General features: G+C 38.6%; 1 protein-coding gene across 3 annotated transcripts in view; it reads left to right on the top strand.

Moving 5' to 3' along the window:
- The window catches only part of ADCY1 (adenylate cyclase 1), a 171614-nt gene that overhangs the window by 92531 nt on the left and 63934 nt on the right, over positions 1-15149 (top strand). For all 3 annotated transcript variants that reach the window (XR_015706547.1, XM_009468132.2, XM_087766221.1), the window contains exon 5: positions 6282-6409. Coding sequence is in view for 2 of the 3 variants with exons in the window: in XM_009468132.2 (XP_009466407.2) it covers positions 6282-6409 (128 nt within the window). In the remaining variant the exon portion in view is untranslated. The remainder of the gene's footprint in view (positions 1-6281; positions 6410-15149) is intronic.

The following is a 15149-nucleotide window of genomic DNA, read 5'->3' as shown; positions in this document are numbered from 1 at the left end:
GGGTGGCTTGTCCTTCACCATTTCCTTAACAGCAGAACACTGTACTATGCCCTTCCAAAGGCGCTTGGAGCAGTAAGGCATTCACTATACTTCTGCGTAAAGGAAAGAGTGGACTAGTAATGCTGGGAACAGATATCAACACCAGTATCTTCTACCAGTCTGTATTCAAATCTGTTGAAAAGGCGGGCTCAAAACTGGTGTCTGGCCCGTAACTGTGAGGCTGAGCCACCTTGGTTAGTATATCAGTACAGAGAATGAATATTAAAATTTGCATTTATCGCATATGTTGTGTATATATGCAAGAGGGCGTAGGTAAATTTGCAGAACTGTGTGTCTGTGCATGTTGTACATGCACATATATATATATATGTATGGATGCATATATTTATACAGCATGATAGCCAAAATATCATTTTTTTCCACTTCTGTTCCCATCTAATGGACAAATGTAATGAAATTGAATAGAGACGTCATTCCAACTTTAGAGAATGTAGTAGAAAATACTGTTCTTTCTGCAAGTCTCTTTTGTGTCTCTATACACATCTGTAATATAAATAAAATTATGTTAACTTCTAGAGTGATTCAAAGCTTTCTAATGCAATTTTCTATTGAGATTAATAGCACTTTGGCATAAAGTGCTGCACATGCTAAATACATTGAAAATAAGCTGCAGTAGTAACAGTGGTGAATCCTATCTTGTCCTCTCTCAAGACCTCTTTGGAAGCAGAATGAAGGTTTGTGAAGAGAGATAAATAGGGAATGCATTTTATTGCTATTTTACGTCTTTGGGGAGTTTTAGAGGTGTTTTGCATTTTTTTCCCCCAATAATCATTTTATACTGTAATAACTAAGACTGTAACTGTGATGTTGTTAGCCTGGATTATTGAATTATGGCTTGGGTCGCTGAGGATTAGAGGGACAGCTGGTATAAATTAGTGTAGTTCCCCTGAAACCCATGATGCCATGCTGATTAATATCAACTGAAAATTTGATCTCCTTTGCCTACCTGATACAAACAGTTCAGCTCTGAGCACAGCAGGCCGCTCAGAGGAAGTTGTTGGAATGGATCTTTCCAAAAGAAAATGACTGATAAACCAAGAAGGAAGGAAAACAAGAGGAAAAATACCATCAGGAGTACAACACAAAAGTAATTCTGTGATGGGCCCTTTCCTCAGGGTCACTGATCGTCCTTTTGGCTCATTGAACATCTGTAAGGGAGGGTGACCATGCCCCTCTGTGGCACTGCCTAGCCCCAGTGACGAAGTTCTTGACAGCAGTGGCAGGGCCAGGAGAGTAGTGTATACTCCTTCTTCAGACCTCATAGTTCACCACTATCCCCCCAGAATTAATTCTACTCTCAGTGAGCCATCAGAGATTTGCATTTTGATGGTTTCCCTCTACCCAAGAAGGTATTTTCTTCAATATGTGAAGAAAACATACTATGTCAGGGAGTAGGGCAATGTTTTCCATCCCTGCCCCAGATTCGAACAGTTTCAGGCAGTGAATGGATGGGGGAGGCATGAAGGGGTTTTGAGCTCAAGAGCTGCTCCCTGTGCTGCCAGTGCATCTCCTTCCACTCCTCTGCTGCATGCAGTGCTGCTCTTGTACTAATTTGCAGCTATGCAGGGGCAATACCCAGAGGTCTCACTAATGCCGAAGTCTGAGGTTTGGTGAGGATGCCAAAGCCTTCCCCTGAGAGAGTAAAGCCTTCAGTGTAAGTCCAGGCCTAATAGATCTCCTCCCTTTACCCCAACATTTAAATAGCTGAACCTGGTCATGTGTTGGTTTTGGTTTTCTCTTTTTTCTTTTTTTTTTTTTTTAAGACTCTAACTTTGCAACCACTAAGCATCATAGGTAGTGGCCTAACTCTTGTTCACATTTTTCTAGACTAAATAAAACAAAGCGTGATATTGCCTATGTCCAAGAGCTTTCTAGGAGAGTGTAAGTCTGGTAGGGTCTGAGTTAGGTGAAACAGGAATCACTGCTTATGCCTCTTTTTTTTAGGCCGTATTAATCTTTTCTCTTACTCCACACAGAATAACTAAATCCAAATTGGCTGAAAATGGTAAAAAATCTTTTTATGTACCTTCGCTGATGCAGTTTTTAATAGCAAAAAATTGTCTTTCTAATTTTTGGATAAATAAAATCCCTCCTACTCATAGACTGTGATTCCAGGAGGGTAGGACAGTAAAAGTCTGAAGAGCACACCTGCAAATCAGGTTGTTAGCAGGGCTGCAGAAAAATAAATGGATGTGTATAATAAGCATAAAATATATTGTAATTAAGTCACACAAGGTCAGACTCATCCTTGGCGTAATGCCACTGCAGCTAGTGGAGTTATGAGAGACAGAAGTTCAATGTTTAGCTTTTAAAATCTTGCTTTTTAAAATTGTAGTTTATCTGACCTTCCTTTTTGGCTCACTTTGATAGATGCTCACATACCATGATGACACATGAGTATGTAGAAATGCATAGATTGTTGCAGTGACAGAAGGCAGAGCAGGGACTCTTTCCTGCATTAACATCTGCCATCTCTAAAATAAATAGAAGCTTTAAAGAGGCTCTTCTCCTACCAGACAGTGTTACAAGAAACAAAAATAATGTGCTGAGCATCCCTGACTTTGGATCTATTCATGTAACAATTACTTTTACTTGGATAGACTATAAAAAAAACAAAAACAGAAACAAAAATGAACAAACAAAAAAGCCACAGAAAAAAAACAAACCAAAAAAACCCAGCAGTGACAATAAGAATTGTTGCAACCTGACATGTGAGAAAGATCTGCCTTGAAAAGACTTTGCACTTACCCAGTACAATCTCTCTGTTCAAGAGAACACCTAGCTGTCCACTTATGTATTCTGCTAGGAGAGGTCTGAAAGCACCTTAGACTTTGTTATTTCTTTGCGACAACCTTTTTTGATATATATATATATATATATGTATTTTACAAACTGTAAATTCTTTTCACTTTACTTTTTATTAAAAAAAACCTTATCCTGAGTATACAAAACAATATTTGACTTGTACAGTACAAGATTCTATATGGAGTTAATGGTCCGAATTTCCCGTTTTGCAGTCTAAGTTGGCAGACTTCACTCTTTCTGCAAAATACATTTAAATAAAGAACTACAATAACAAAAATCCAGAGTTGTTTGAAGCAGAAGGCCCCCTGCCCCGTTCTACCTAACCGATAGGCAGAATGAGCTGCTTTATAAAGTGCTTGTCTGAAAGTGTCAAGAAAACTCTTAGCAACTTTGAAGCATCCTCTGCTTTCAGAGCTGGGCTTCCATTTCACACTGACAAACCCTGTGACTGACAGTTGTACCAGAGGGAATTCTGCAGATCCGCTTGGAAACCTCTCAGTAAGGCACCGCAGGTGGGCAAGCTGCCTGCCTAATGCAGTGCTAGCAATCTCTGGTGCTTTTTATCATGTGCATAAAACCAAATTATCAGCTGTTTCTAAAAAGACATTGCTTGTATCAACTGTGACTAGAATTTGTAACTATCGCGCTTGAATTCATCACTGTCACAAATGTGAAAAATATTGCCGAGTCAAGGGCTTCTTTGGAAGTTGCTGAGAAAACAAAACAAAGAAAGAGAGGGAAAGGGTTTGTGTTGTTAATTTGCATATCAATCCTTAAAAAGATTGCTCTTACAAAGCTGCATTTCGTCTCCTTCCTGGAAGTCTGCCTCACATGTTGAGAAAAAGAAAACAAACGATTTTGCTAGAGATTACTGTATTTTAATTGATTATTATAAATAAGGATAGCGAGGATAACATCTGATAAGGAACAGAGTGGCAGTTTCAAAAACAGCAGGTGATTTAGCCATATGTCTTCTATCAAAATTAATATCTCTCCAGAAAATGCTGTAGTCCTTATTTTCTTTGTCTTTTATTTTTCTCCTGCACAAGTAATAAACTGACTTGGAAAAGTGATAATGGATCAAGCTCTGTTCTGTTTTTTTCCTCTCTTAAACTATCTACCAGGCTGCTAGCCTGTGCTGTGACAGTCTGACAGTAACTTTGTGTATCCCACTATAAAATGTGCAGTTCTGCTCTCTAAGAAAACTAAGTCATTAGAAATGAGCCATTTCCGAGGTAGACACTGAATAGGAGAGAACACTGATCGATTAATACATATGTATTGTCCACCCCAAATTACTGAAATGGCTTTTCTGAATACCTTTCGGCTGGGTGAAATAGTCATTGCCTGGCCACAAATAATGCATACCAAATTTGAAGATGAAAAGGGCTTTATAGAGGATTGTAAGGTGTGGGCCAAAACTGGATTTATTTTGGAAAGTAGGTTCCAGCTTTAACTACTGAGTACCCTACACTGCTTCAAGATTTGCCCACAATTTAAAAAAATGGCTTATTTTGGCAGTATAATTTAGTGGTTTCTCCTAAAAAACTTAGTGGTTTCTATTAAAAAACTTAGTGGTTTCTTTCCAAAAACCTTGAGTTGGAAGGCCTGTTTAGTGTCAGGATAGATTTTGAGGTCTGCATATTACTTTGTGTACATCAATAATTATTTTACTGATATAATACTGTTTAGCCAAGGATCTCAAAATACCCAGTTAAAACTCTAAGTAAAATTGGTGAGACATTTTGTGGCTATAGGCTGCAGGAATACTCTAAGGCCTTCGTGATAATGCTTCTAGAATAATTATGCTCACATTCATTAAAATATATATTAGCAATGATAAATAGTGGTATATTTAAAATCCTGCTCTACAGCAGAAGAAATGTTAAGTAGTCACTCTTAGAAAAGCCTTTTCTACTAGTTAAGTGTATGCAAAATGATGGCTCTCTTCTTTGATTCAAGATCTGAATTTACTGCTTAATTTATACAAAGAAGTAGACAAACCAATTTTCCCAAACAGTGTTAGCATGCCTTTTTCCATGCCTGAACAGGGGTAATTCTCATTTTATAATATTTGTTCAATACTCGGAAACATTTACAAAGAAGACAGGCATGGGAATGCCTGCAGCTGGAAGGGTGTATAATAACAAGCCCCGAATGCTGGTGTATGGCATGTCAGAGAGAAAGGGATTGCTGTAGGCATAACCGTCCCTTCTGAGCTGGAATATGGGTAATGATGTGGAGAGCGTGCTCAAATCAGGAAGGCTTTGATTCTTGTAGGTAGGAGACTGGGTGAGAATATGTGCCTGTATGAGAAGCTGAACCAGTATGATTAGGTAGTTTTTTTTCAGAAATTTTAAATTCCGCCCCCCCCCCCCCCCCTTTTTTTTTTCTTTTTCTGTGCCACTGAAGTCAGGTCTATATAGCACACTGCTGGGGGAGGAATCAGATTTTTGTTAATTGTCTCTCATCATTTTCACAACAGCTAATTTTGCATGGCACTTACTGGCATAGTACAGCTGTGTAAGTTGGATTCATTTAATCAGTTTATTTACTTTTGTGTGCCATACTCTAAATGGGTAGAAGTTGCCATAGTCTAGCTGCAAGGGATACCATCATCTCTTTATGTCTCCTCATAGTTTATTTGTTAAAGGCACTGCTTCATTAAAGGCATTTTGTTATGCGCTCTCTGTTTAGAAATAAACTTTCTGCTCAGACCAATGTAGCAATCGTCACATGTCGTCATTGGTTTTTTTACAATGGGAGAGATTTAGCCAGATCTCTTTGGCTGTAGAAATTAAACTGTATGTAAAGAGGAGACAAATTCGATGGTAATGCAAACTGCCTGTATCTTCTGATCTGTGAGTGTGTCATATTTACACTTATCATGCTGTATTGTAAATTGTGATTTATGAATTGGTAATGCACAAATGTGTGTACCTTTACAGATAAATACATCATCTTTCCTGATAAATTGGAACTGGATTTGAAATAAAAGCTTCTCAGAATAAATACATTTCCTGATATTCAATAGTTGTTTGGCTTCAGTCCTTTGGTTTGGATTCATACAGAAATGAAGTCTTATTGCAAATCTTGAATTCATACTGACCTAATGTGAGGGCAAGGGAATAATATTTGTTCAGAACTATAGTTTTAAGCAGTGTTACCCTGTGTGTTGAACAACGCGGGGCTGATTTCCAGTATATATGTGTGTATTTATAAATAAGTAAATAGACAAATATGTGTATGTCAGTTGTTCTGTACAGGGAACCCAGATTTCATGAACTGTAGATTACTTCATTTAACCACAAAAGGATTCCCTGAATGATTGCATGGTATTGGAGAAGGTTTTATCCTGCAAATATTGGAATATTTGTATGAATAGTAAAACTTCTCCCGTTCTGTTTTTATTAAAGGAAAACCACTGCAGAAGAATAAAAATCCTCGGGGACTGTTACTACTGTGTATCAGGATTGACCCAGCCCAAAACAGATCATGCCCATTGCTGTGTGGAGATGGGACTGGATATGATTGACACCATCACGTAAGTACTGTGCACGGTGAACCCGGACAGGAGCGCCACAACAACTGTTACGTGGTGTTCCGCAAGTGTGTTCTCAGCAAACCAGCAGTGTCTGCTAGCAGCGCGCACCCAGCAATTCACACTGCTGCATTCACGTTGCAGCATACTGATTTTAGGAAAGGTTGTTCTAGACATCAATTTTCTACTCCATTTAATCACCGTGAGGAAAAAGCGCACAAGTATGAGTATGTAGAGGCACATACACGTACTGATTAGGGGACAGAAAGATACTGGGAAGTAATGAAATATTCCTGTGGCCATTTGCCACAAAGAAAGGAGTCCAATTTCTTGTTTTACAGGGATAAACACCGCTCATTTTGCACACAAGTACGTAAACTCAAAGCCAGTCCCGATGTATGCATGTTGTACATGTGTTTGTATTCTCAAAATGATAGCTTGCTGATTTCTCCTTTCTGTATGTCATGTTCATTTATTCTGCTTTTCAGAAATGTAATGTGAAATTCACTTTGCTGATCAGAAGAATTTTTTTATGCTTGAGACCTCTGCATCGATCATTATTTTACCAAGGCAAAAAATATGAATGTGAGAGAACTGTGAATGAACTTTTAGCGAGAACTGAAAGTCTATTTCATTACATAGGAGGGAAGGGATAAAGATGGGAAATGTCTTCTCTACTGTATTGCTCTGTGTGCGTGTGTGTGTTTTATAGGGAGGATATAGAGGGGGTGCACACCTGTATTAATTCTGTACATAAATAAATACTGGTCAGCACAGTGCTATTACATTTGGAATGAGCTTACGCAAGTGTGTCACATCAGGGGCCTTAGCCTGTTCTGTATTGGAAAGTGTTTGGCCACTGTTTCCCATAGCCAGTTATTCTTTCTCTCTGTTGTCAAGTGGGCTGTTGGGAATATGGAGTTGACTCAATGTTCTGCTTCCCCTCACTTATTCCCCAAGTTTTTGCATTGTACACAGAGAAGACCTGCCTTCTCTATGAAGGTGAATAGACCACAGTGTAATCTCAATTTTAAAATGAATAGTAAAATATTAAATAAAGGAAAAAAAATAGAATAATCAAACATAAAGCTTATGAATTCAAATTATACATTTTTGATTTGGAACTTTTCACCTTCTTTCTTGTTTCTAATAAACCTTTTGCCACATCATCTATTTCATGTCTTCCATTTGTATGTGAGGATGTTTATGCACATATATGCACACAAAGAAGTTGTTTTTCTAAAACCAAATTGTGCTCATTTGTGGAGAATCTTGGTGTTGCAGAGGAATGTATTATGATCCTCTCACAGAGCTCGCCGTAACTTTTGCTCAAGAGAGCTGGGTTTATGTCTACGGAAGTAATAGCTAGTTGTTCAAACCCTCCTAATGCCTTAGGCGAACATGGATATCACCACACATTTTTGTTGTTTCATATCAACCTTAAATTTTTCTGTGAACCTGGGTTCATTGAACTTTCTTTGCAGAGGACTTGAAAGCATAGAAAAAAGGAGAGAAGTACTTAAAACAATTGAAGGCTGATTCTCATTTCTAGCACAATCCATGTGTTTTTATTATAATGTTCATTTATAAAATCTCTCAGAATGTGAAGAGTTGAGTAAATGAATCCATATTCTCCCTCTCATTCAATGCAAGTTCATAATCTTCGTCAAAATTGTAAAATTCATAAAAGATTGTAATCTATGATAATATATGATAGTCTATCATACTGTAAAATCCTAAAAGAATATCCTAAGCCTGCAAATTATGTATATATTCATTCTTCCAGCAGTATATGGATACTCCATTTATAAGGAAGCCTTGGCCTTTAGAAGCATAGCTAGATATACAGGCCTTGTACACATTTTCCAAAGTTTGGGGTTTTTTTACATTCCTGGAAAACAGTAGCTGATACTGTCATCCTCTTTTAAACCTAGCATTAATCTTTAATTCATTAGTTGTGCTGTGTTTCATGTATACAAATAAGGTAGTGATATAACTGTCTGAACTTTCCTTTTTTGAATGTTTCAGTTTTACTAATACTAGAAAATGAGACATGTTCCCTTTTTATGTTGTCATTTATTGGCTGCTGTCGTGATAATGTAAACTTGAAAAAGGAGTTGAATTAAAAAGGAAGGAATGAACTGGGACTGTTCAGCCTGGAGAAGAGAAGGCTCAGGGGGAATCTTATCAATGCATACAAATACCTGATGGGAGGTTGTAAAGAGGACAAAGCCAAACTTTTCTCAGCGGTATCCAGTGTCAGGGCAAGAGGAAATGGGCACAAGCTGAAATACAAGAAATTCCATTTAAATATAAGAAAAAAATTTTTTGCTGTGGAGGTGGTCAGATACTGGAGAGGTTGCACTGAAGGTTGTGGAGTTTGCATCCTTGGAGAGATTTAAAACCCAGCTGGACACAGTCCTCGGCAGCCTTCTGTAGCTGACCCTGCTCTGAGCAGGGAGGTTGGTCTAGAAGATTTCCAGAGGCCCCTTCCAGCATCAGCAACTCCATGATTCTAAGTGGATGGGCTGTAGTGTGTTATCTAGACATGTTTAGTCAGAGGCTGTGGTAGAAGATAACTAACTGACAATTTCAATATTTTATTTTTTAAAGAATTCATAAATTCTAAGTCTTTAGAGTGTGTAGTCAGTGGTCAGAGCATGGTGAGAGGACAAGATGGAGAAGAGGCAAGGTTACAAGAGTGCCAGATTTATTTAGGGTTGTTGAATGGCTAGAGACCTATTCTACATCCTTTGTACATAAGCACAATTAATTAATGCCAATTTTCTTTTCAGTGAGGAATTAGTAGTGTGAGTAAGGACTGTAAAATCCAGGCTCACTCCATATTTCTTCTCTCAGTTAAATGAATGTGCCTGTTCTGCCTACATTAGGAAACAGGAAGATGGTGCATTCCAAGTATCATTGCCCTTGATGGCTGTCCTGGCTTCGGCTGGGATAGAGTTGTTTTTTTTTTTTTTTTCCTAGGAGCTGGTATAGTGCTGTGTTTTGGATTTAGTATGAGAATAATGTTGATAACACACTGATGTTTTAGTTGTTGCTAATCAGTGCTTACACTAGTCAAGGACTTTTCAACTTCTCATGCCCTGCCAGTGAGAAGCTGGGAGGGGGCACAGCCAGGATAGCTGACCCAGACTGGCCAAAGGGCTATTCCATACCATATGACGTCATGCTCAGTATATAAGCTGGGGGGAGTTGGCCGGGGGGCAGTGATTGCTGCTCGGGGACAGGCTGGTCAGTGGGTGGTGAGCAATTGCATTGTGCATCACTTGTTTTGTATATTCTTTTATCGTTATTATTATTGTTGTTATATATAAAATAATATAATTATTATATTAATAATTAATAATAATAATAATAATACTCCTTCCTTTTCTGTCCTATTAAATTGTCTTTATCTCAACCCACGAATCTTACTTTTTTTTTTCCCAATTCTCTCCCCCATCCCACTGCAAGGGGGGAGTGAGCGAATGGCTGTGTGGTGTTTAGCTGCCTGCCAGGTTAAACCACAACAACGGCAATGCTATTTTTTTTCTTTTACTGCAAGTGGGGCGTCATCTGTTCAGATATTGTTGGACTCTGCGTGAGGTTCTTTCGATGACAGAAGCATGTGGATAAGCCAACTGCAGAAAGAGCTCCAAACCAGGAGAATAGGTTCTGCTGAAGATTAGGAAAAAACTCTTCACTCCAAAATTAGAAGAAAGATTCCCCAGATTGATTTGTGTGAAAATACATTGAGCAAATGAAAAGGAGAAGTGAAGGCCTTATGATGGTAAAGCCGGAATGCAACATTTTATTTTCTATTGGTATGATTATTAGGTGGTTTTGTTTATCAATCAGTCCCATGAGATGCAGAGTCACTTTTGTTTTTAAACTTCCCCCTTTCACCCAGAGTTGGATGCCAGCTGGTAGTCTTCTAAAAGTCTATTCACTTTACTGCAGAAATCAGGTCTTGGCATTGTAAATTTACGCTTGGAAGTCATCATCACTAGTAACAGGTTTGTCATGTTACCTGAGAGAAATAAATAAATAAAATCACTTCAACTGTGATTCAGCTGATGGAGCTGTGAAAAGTGCCTGTCCCAGAGATATGTACCACCAAGATGTCCTTTTTCCAGGAAATCAAGGAATAGAAGATTCTAGTGGCTGGTTGATGGATCTGTGATTTGACTGAGTTGAATGTTATAGAGTTCATATAAACTGATACTTTCTATTCTCTTCATGTTCTGTGTAACCGTTATTTAAGTATCCTAGAATATCATGCTGCATGTGAGTATCATCTGAGAATGTTGCCTCATGACATTTAGACTGAGATTTTCAGGGTAATTTTCAAAGAACATTATAAAATACTTAAAATTTTCACAATTTCATCTGCCTTCTACAAAGTATTTTTTTCAAGGGCACAGTTAAAGTCAGACCAGAATCACCAGAATCATTACTTCTCCTAAGTAACAAGTGATAGGACAAGAAGAAATGGCCTCAAGTTGTGCCAGGGGAGGTTTAGGTTGGATATTAGGAAAAATTTCTTCACCAAAAGGGTTGTCAGGCACTGAAACAGGCTGCCCAGGGAAGTGGTTGAGTCTCCATTCCTGGAGATATTTAAAAGATGGGTAGATGTAGTGCTTAGGGATGTGGTTTAGTGGTGGACTTGGCAGTGCTAGGTTAACAGTTGGACTCGATGATCTTAAGGGTCTTTTCCAACCTAAACGATTCTATGCTTCTATGACTATGGGAGGATCTTTTTATTTCTTAAAAAAATCAACAAAACAGATAGTGTTATATTCTGTTTCTATTCCAAAAGAATTTCTGCTGCCAATGAGTTTTGTGTCTGTGCCTCAGTAGAGGCCAGGTGTTTGTTCTACTTCAGAGTTACTTAAACCATCGTGGCAGTATTTACATGGGAGTTAAGTGTTGGGTACCACCATTGTTGCTTTCATCAAGTGAGTTTTAACTGTCAGATTTTTGTTAGTAATATAATTAAAATGGTCATGTTCATTAGCACCTCTAATGTGCCAGATGTTGCTCTAATGTGGCAGATGTTGTCCTCACCTCAGTTCTGAACAGTGTGTTAGGCCAAGTACACTCTTCACCTTACTTAAATTGCTTGCCTTTGAAGGTTCCACTCTATTTACTACAGTGTTTTACTTTCTAAATAGATATATTTATTAGCTAATTGCCATGTAGAAAAGTTTTGTCCAGCTATCCAAGCTCTTCCCTCTCTCCCCCATAAACTGGCTAGAGTTCTGGTTTAAGCTAGCATTACAGGGGCAATTTTATACATTCTTAATAATAGTTTGTCTTTCCTTAGAGAGCACTGTGTCAACTGATATAAATGATATTAAACAATTATTTGGCTCAGTCCAGAAATGTAACCTCTTAGGAGATGAAATGGAATGAAATGAGGGAGTTATTTAAATGCACTTGATAAAGCCACAGGGCTAGAAGTGAACTGTAATGTTTCCAGTTGGAAATGAGGAAGGAATCCGGGTGAGCAGGATATAAATACTAGATTTGGGACCCCAGAATACTGGCTCTAACATTCATAAACTTGTCAAAAGTGTAATGGGATCTTGTAATCATGTTGTGATATAAACGGTACCTTTTTACAATACTCCTTCCCTTGACATCTTACTAGGATGCCATGTTCGTACTCATTCAGAGGGAATTACACCACTAGCTGCATCACTGGCTATGTCTACATTAGCAGGTAGCATGGCACAGTAGGAGCACATCTGTAGGTCACAGCAGCTGGTGCTGACTACTTCAGTTTAACCTATACATATTATGGGGGGAGGAGGGGAAGGGTTACTTTAGAATAGGTCTCATCTGTCCTCCTGTATTGAATGTTCCTACTGCATGTGGAGTTTGAAGAGGTCTGAAAGAAAGTGTCCATGAACCTTTGCTTCTTGAAATCTGGGCACCCCAGTGGGGGCTATCAGGAGACAGATCAGCTTTTCTCTGTGTCGCATAGGTGAGTTTATCCCATACAGATGACTCTACCTAATATGGATGACTCCACCAGTCATGCGTGTAAGACCTCACAGATCGAATTTGGGCTTGTTTTGCACCTGCACATTGTGTTGCTGCTTGGTTGCATGGCACATTGTGGAGGCTGATGCTTGAACTGTCTCCTTCCCATGGGTTTGGTCATTGGCTGACCAAAGGCACTGGGAAAAGGGAGAGGAACTACAGCAGCCAGTTTGAGGAAGCCCAATTGAAATGTCAAGTTTTCCTGTGTTATCTTTTGTCTGAGGAAGAAGACAGAACCACTAACTTTCATGATGTCAACACTGTTGATACTTTTCCTGTGGTCCTCCAGAGATCCAGGGCCTGGGAAAGTTTGGCCTGGCAAGAGTAAGTTGACCTTGAATTCTGGGAGAACCAGCAACTGCATTTTTCAGCAGTGGAGAAAGCTGTCTACAATGAGCTGACTTCATCACCATTGGTGAAAGCTTAGTCAGCTTGCACCTCTGTCAAAGTGAGCCTCTTGACTTCTGAAGCCATCAGACCTTCACAGCCCAGGCTCTGCCCTAGCTCTCTGCTAGGGCAGAGCAACATACTGGGAAAGCATGCAGCTCTGGTCAATATTAAAAAAAAACAAAACACCACAAAAAAACAAACAAACCAAAATAACCTGAACCTGACCTGGAGAAATAGCTGCCGAAATGGGACAGCAAAGGTTTTCAAACAACAAAACTTAATTGCCTGAGACGACTAACATGGCCCCCGCCTTGTGGGAAGACAAATTGGAGAGAGGACAAGGGGGCCTAGTGTACAGGTGTTACTTGGTACTCTAGGCCATGGCCTGCAGCCTCTCCTCCCATGGCCTTCTGGGCTGACAGAGCAGTTCACGGAAAGATAGTCTTTGTCATTAACATCCAAGAACTAACCAATTCCTGATGATGTTGAAACGGAACTGACACAGAAATATTTAGGGAGATGTGCAAAATTAAAGGGCACCCTTCTCTTAGAACCGTCCATATATAAAAAGCAAATGTATGTAACTGAACCAAAAATCTTGTCTATGCCTTTAACTGGGAAACATCTATTTCTATGCAGATATTTTTGGACCTAAAGAAAAGCCCTAAATAACTTATAAGAAATGGGATGCAGAGCTTTTTTTTATTTTTCCTTCAAATGCACCACAGGTCTGGAGCTGTTCTGCAGATGATCTGAATGACTTTGATGGTTTGTAGCAGCACATGAAATATTTGTAGCTAAGGAGAGAACTAAAATGTAAAGGTTTGGTAGGATACTTGAGCTGTCAGGGTAGATGGTTATCTTATTAGTCACTTCCATAGATTCTGCATGCTTCTAGTTTAAAAAGAAAATGTTCTTTGATTTCCATTTGTTTCTGGGCCTACTTTTGTGTTAACATTTGGAAAACTTTCGAGTATACTAGGAGAGAATAAGTTATAATGAATAATTTATTTAGGAAACTTCTTTTTCCTGTTCACGGCTTGCTTGTGAAGTGTTGATATTTTTTCAGAAATGTATTTATAATTTAAAATGCATCATTGGACACTTTTGCGATATTTTAGTGCAGAAATGTTGATGTTGTTTGGGAATATGCTTGTGGTGCTGCTCTGATTTTATATTTGAAGCCTATTTTTTGTATATTACTTAACATTCCTCATTTTTGATAGTTCAATGGGGTATATTCATGGAAGTTAACTGCATAAAGGGCACACAGGTCTTCAAGGTAAATTTAAAAAATTTAATGAACTTTGCATGAGCTTTGTTTCCTACTTAAATTTAAGAATGGTGAAAGCACCCCTGAAACACACTGTAATTTATGGGGAAAATGTAGAAATGCATTCTCAATGAAGATCTTTTACTAAGTGAGTACTTCTGGAAATCTTTTATTCAAAACGTAAAGTGTTTTCAGACTCTGCTTTATGGTTCATTGGTACATTATACAGTCCAGCTTATTTGACAATGAGTATGATCAGCCATGGTGTATTTCGCTGCTCATTTCTTATCGTTTACTTTTTGTTTTGCTATTCAAATTTCTAAAAACAGGTGAAATTTCCTCCTCACTTTCAAGCCTGTTGGGACAAAGCAAGGTCAAAGGTCTGGAGTGGTCTTTGTCAATGTGTGAATTTCACTGTCTTTCCACTTATATTTAGCCTGAGGTTTTATATACTATTTTAAATGGAAAAAAAACCCAACATTAATTTGCGAAGTATCTCACACACTTGCAGGTTCACCAATGAAGATAATTACATAGGTGCTTAGTTATGCATAAGAATATAGACAGGCAAGCAAGGTGTAATCCTGAAGGGCTTTGGCTTGCAGGGTATGGTCTTGGTGTAAGGTCAGTCTGTTAATGGCACAATACACATGCACAGGTGAAGATGCAAAGGTTAAGTTATGATTAGGTGCCTTATATTAGCTCCTTTCATTTCCTCAAGGCTTTGTCAAGCAGAGAGTGTGCACAGCAAGCCCTGTAACACTTGAGTCCTTTTAGGACTCCTTGGAGTCATTTTCGAGGCTTGACTGTGAGCAGATACCGAATAAAGGAAAGCTGATTTACAGTGAGTAGAAATAGGACAAGGAAATATTTAATCTTTCAGAAAGCTGTGCATAAGCCTTTCTGTGCTGTTGCATAAAATATGACTGAAAAATGTGGTATGCCCAGATTCCCTATGGGGACAAAAGAGATCGTTACTCCCATTAGTGATGGCTGACATGGTATATACTTCAGCACTCCATGGCTGCAGAG

This window comes from Nipponia nippon, unplaced genomic scaffold (genome assembly GCF_047370975.1).
Source record: "Nipponia nippon isolate SJK-2023a ecotype South Korea unplaced genomic scaffold, ASM4737097v1 scaffold_1, whole genome shotgun sequence".
Classification (NCBI taxonomy): domain Eukaryota; kingdom Metazoa; phylum Chordata; class Aves; order Pelecaniformes; family Threskiornithidae; genus Nipponia; species Nipponia nippon.
Note: the sequence above shows the minus strand (reverse complement) of the source record. Positions and strands in the feature narration are given on the sequence as shown.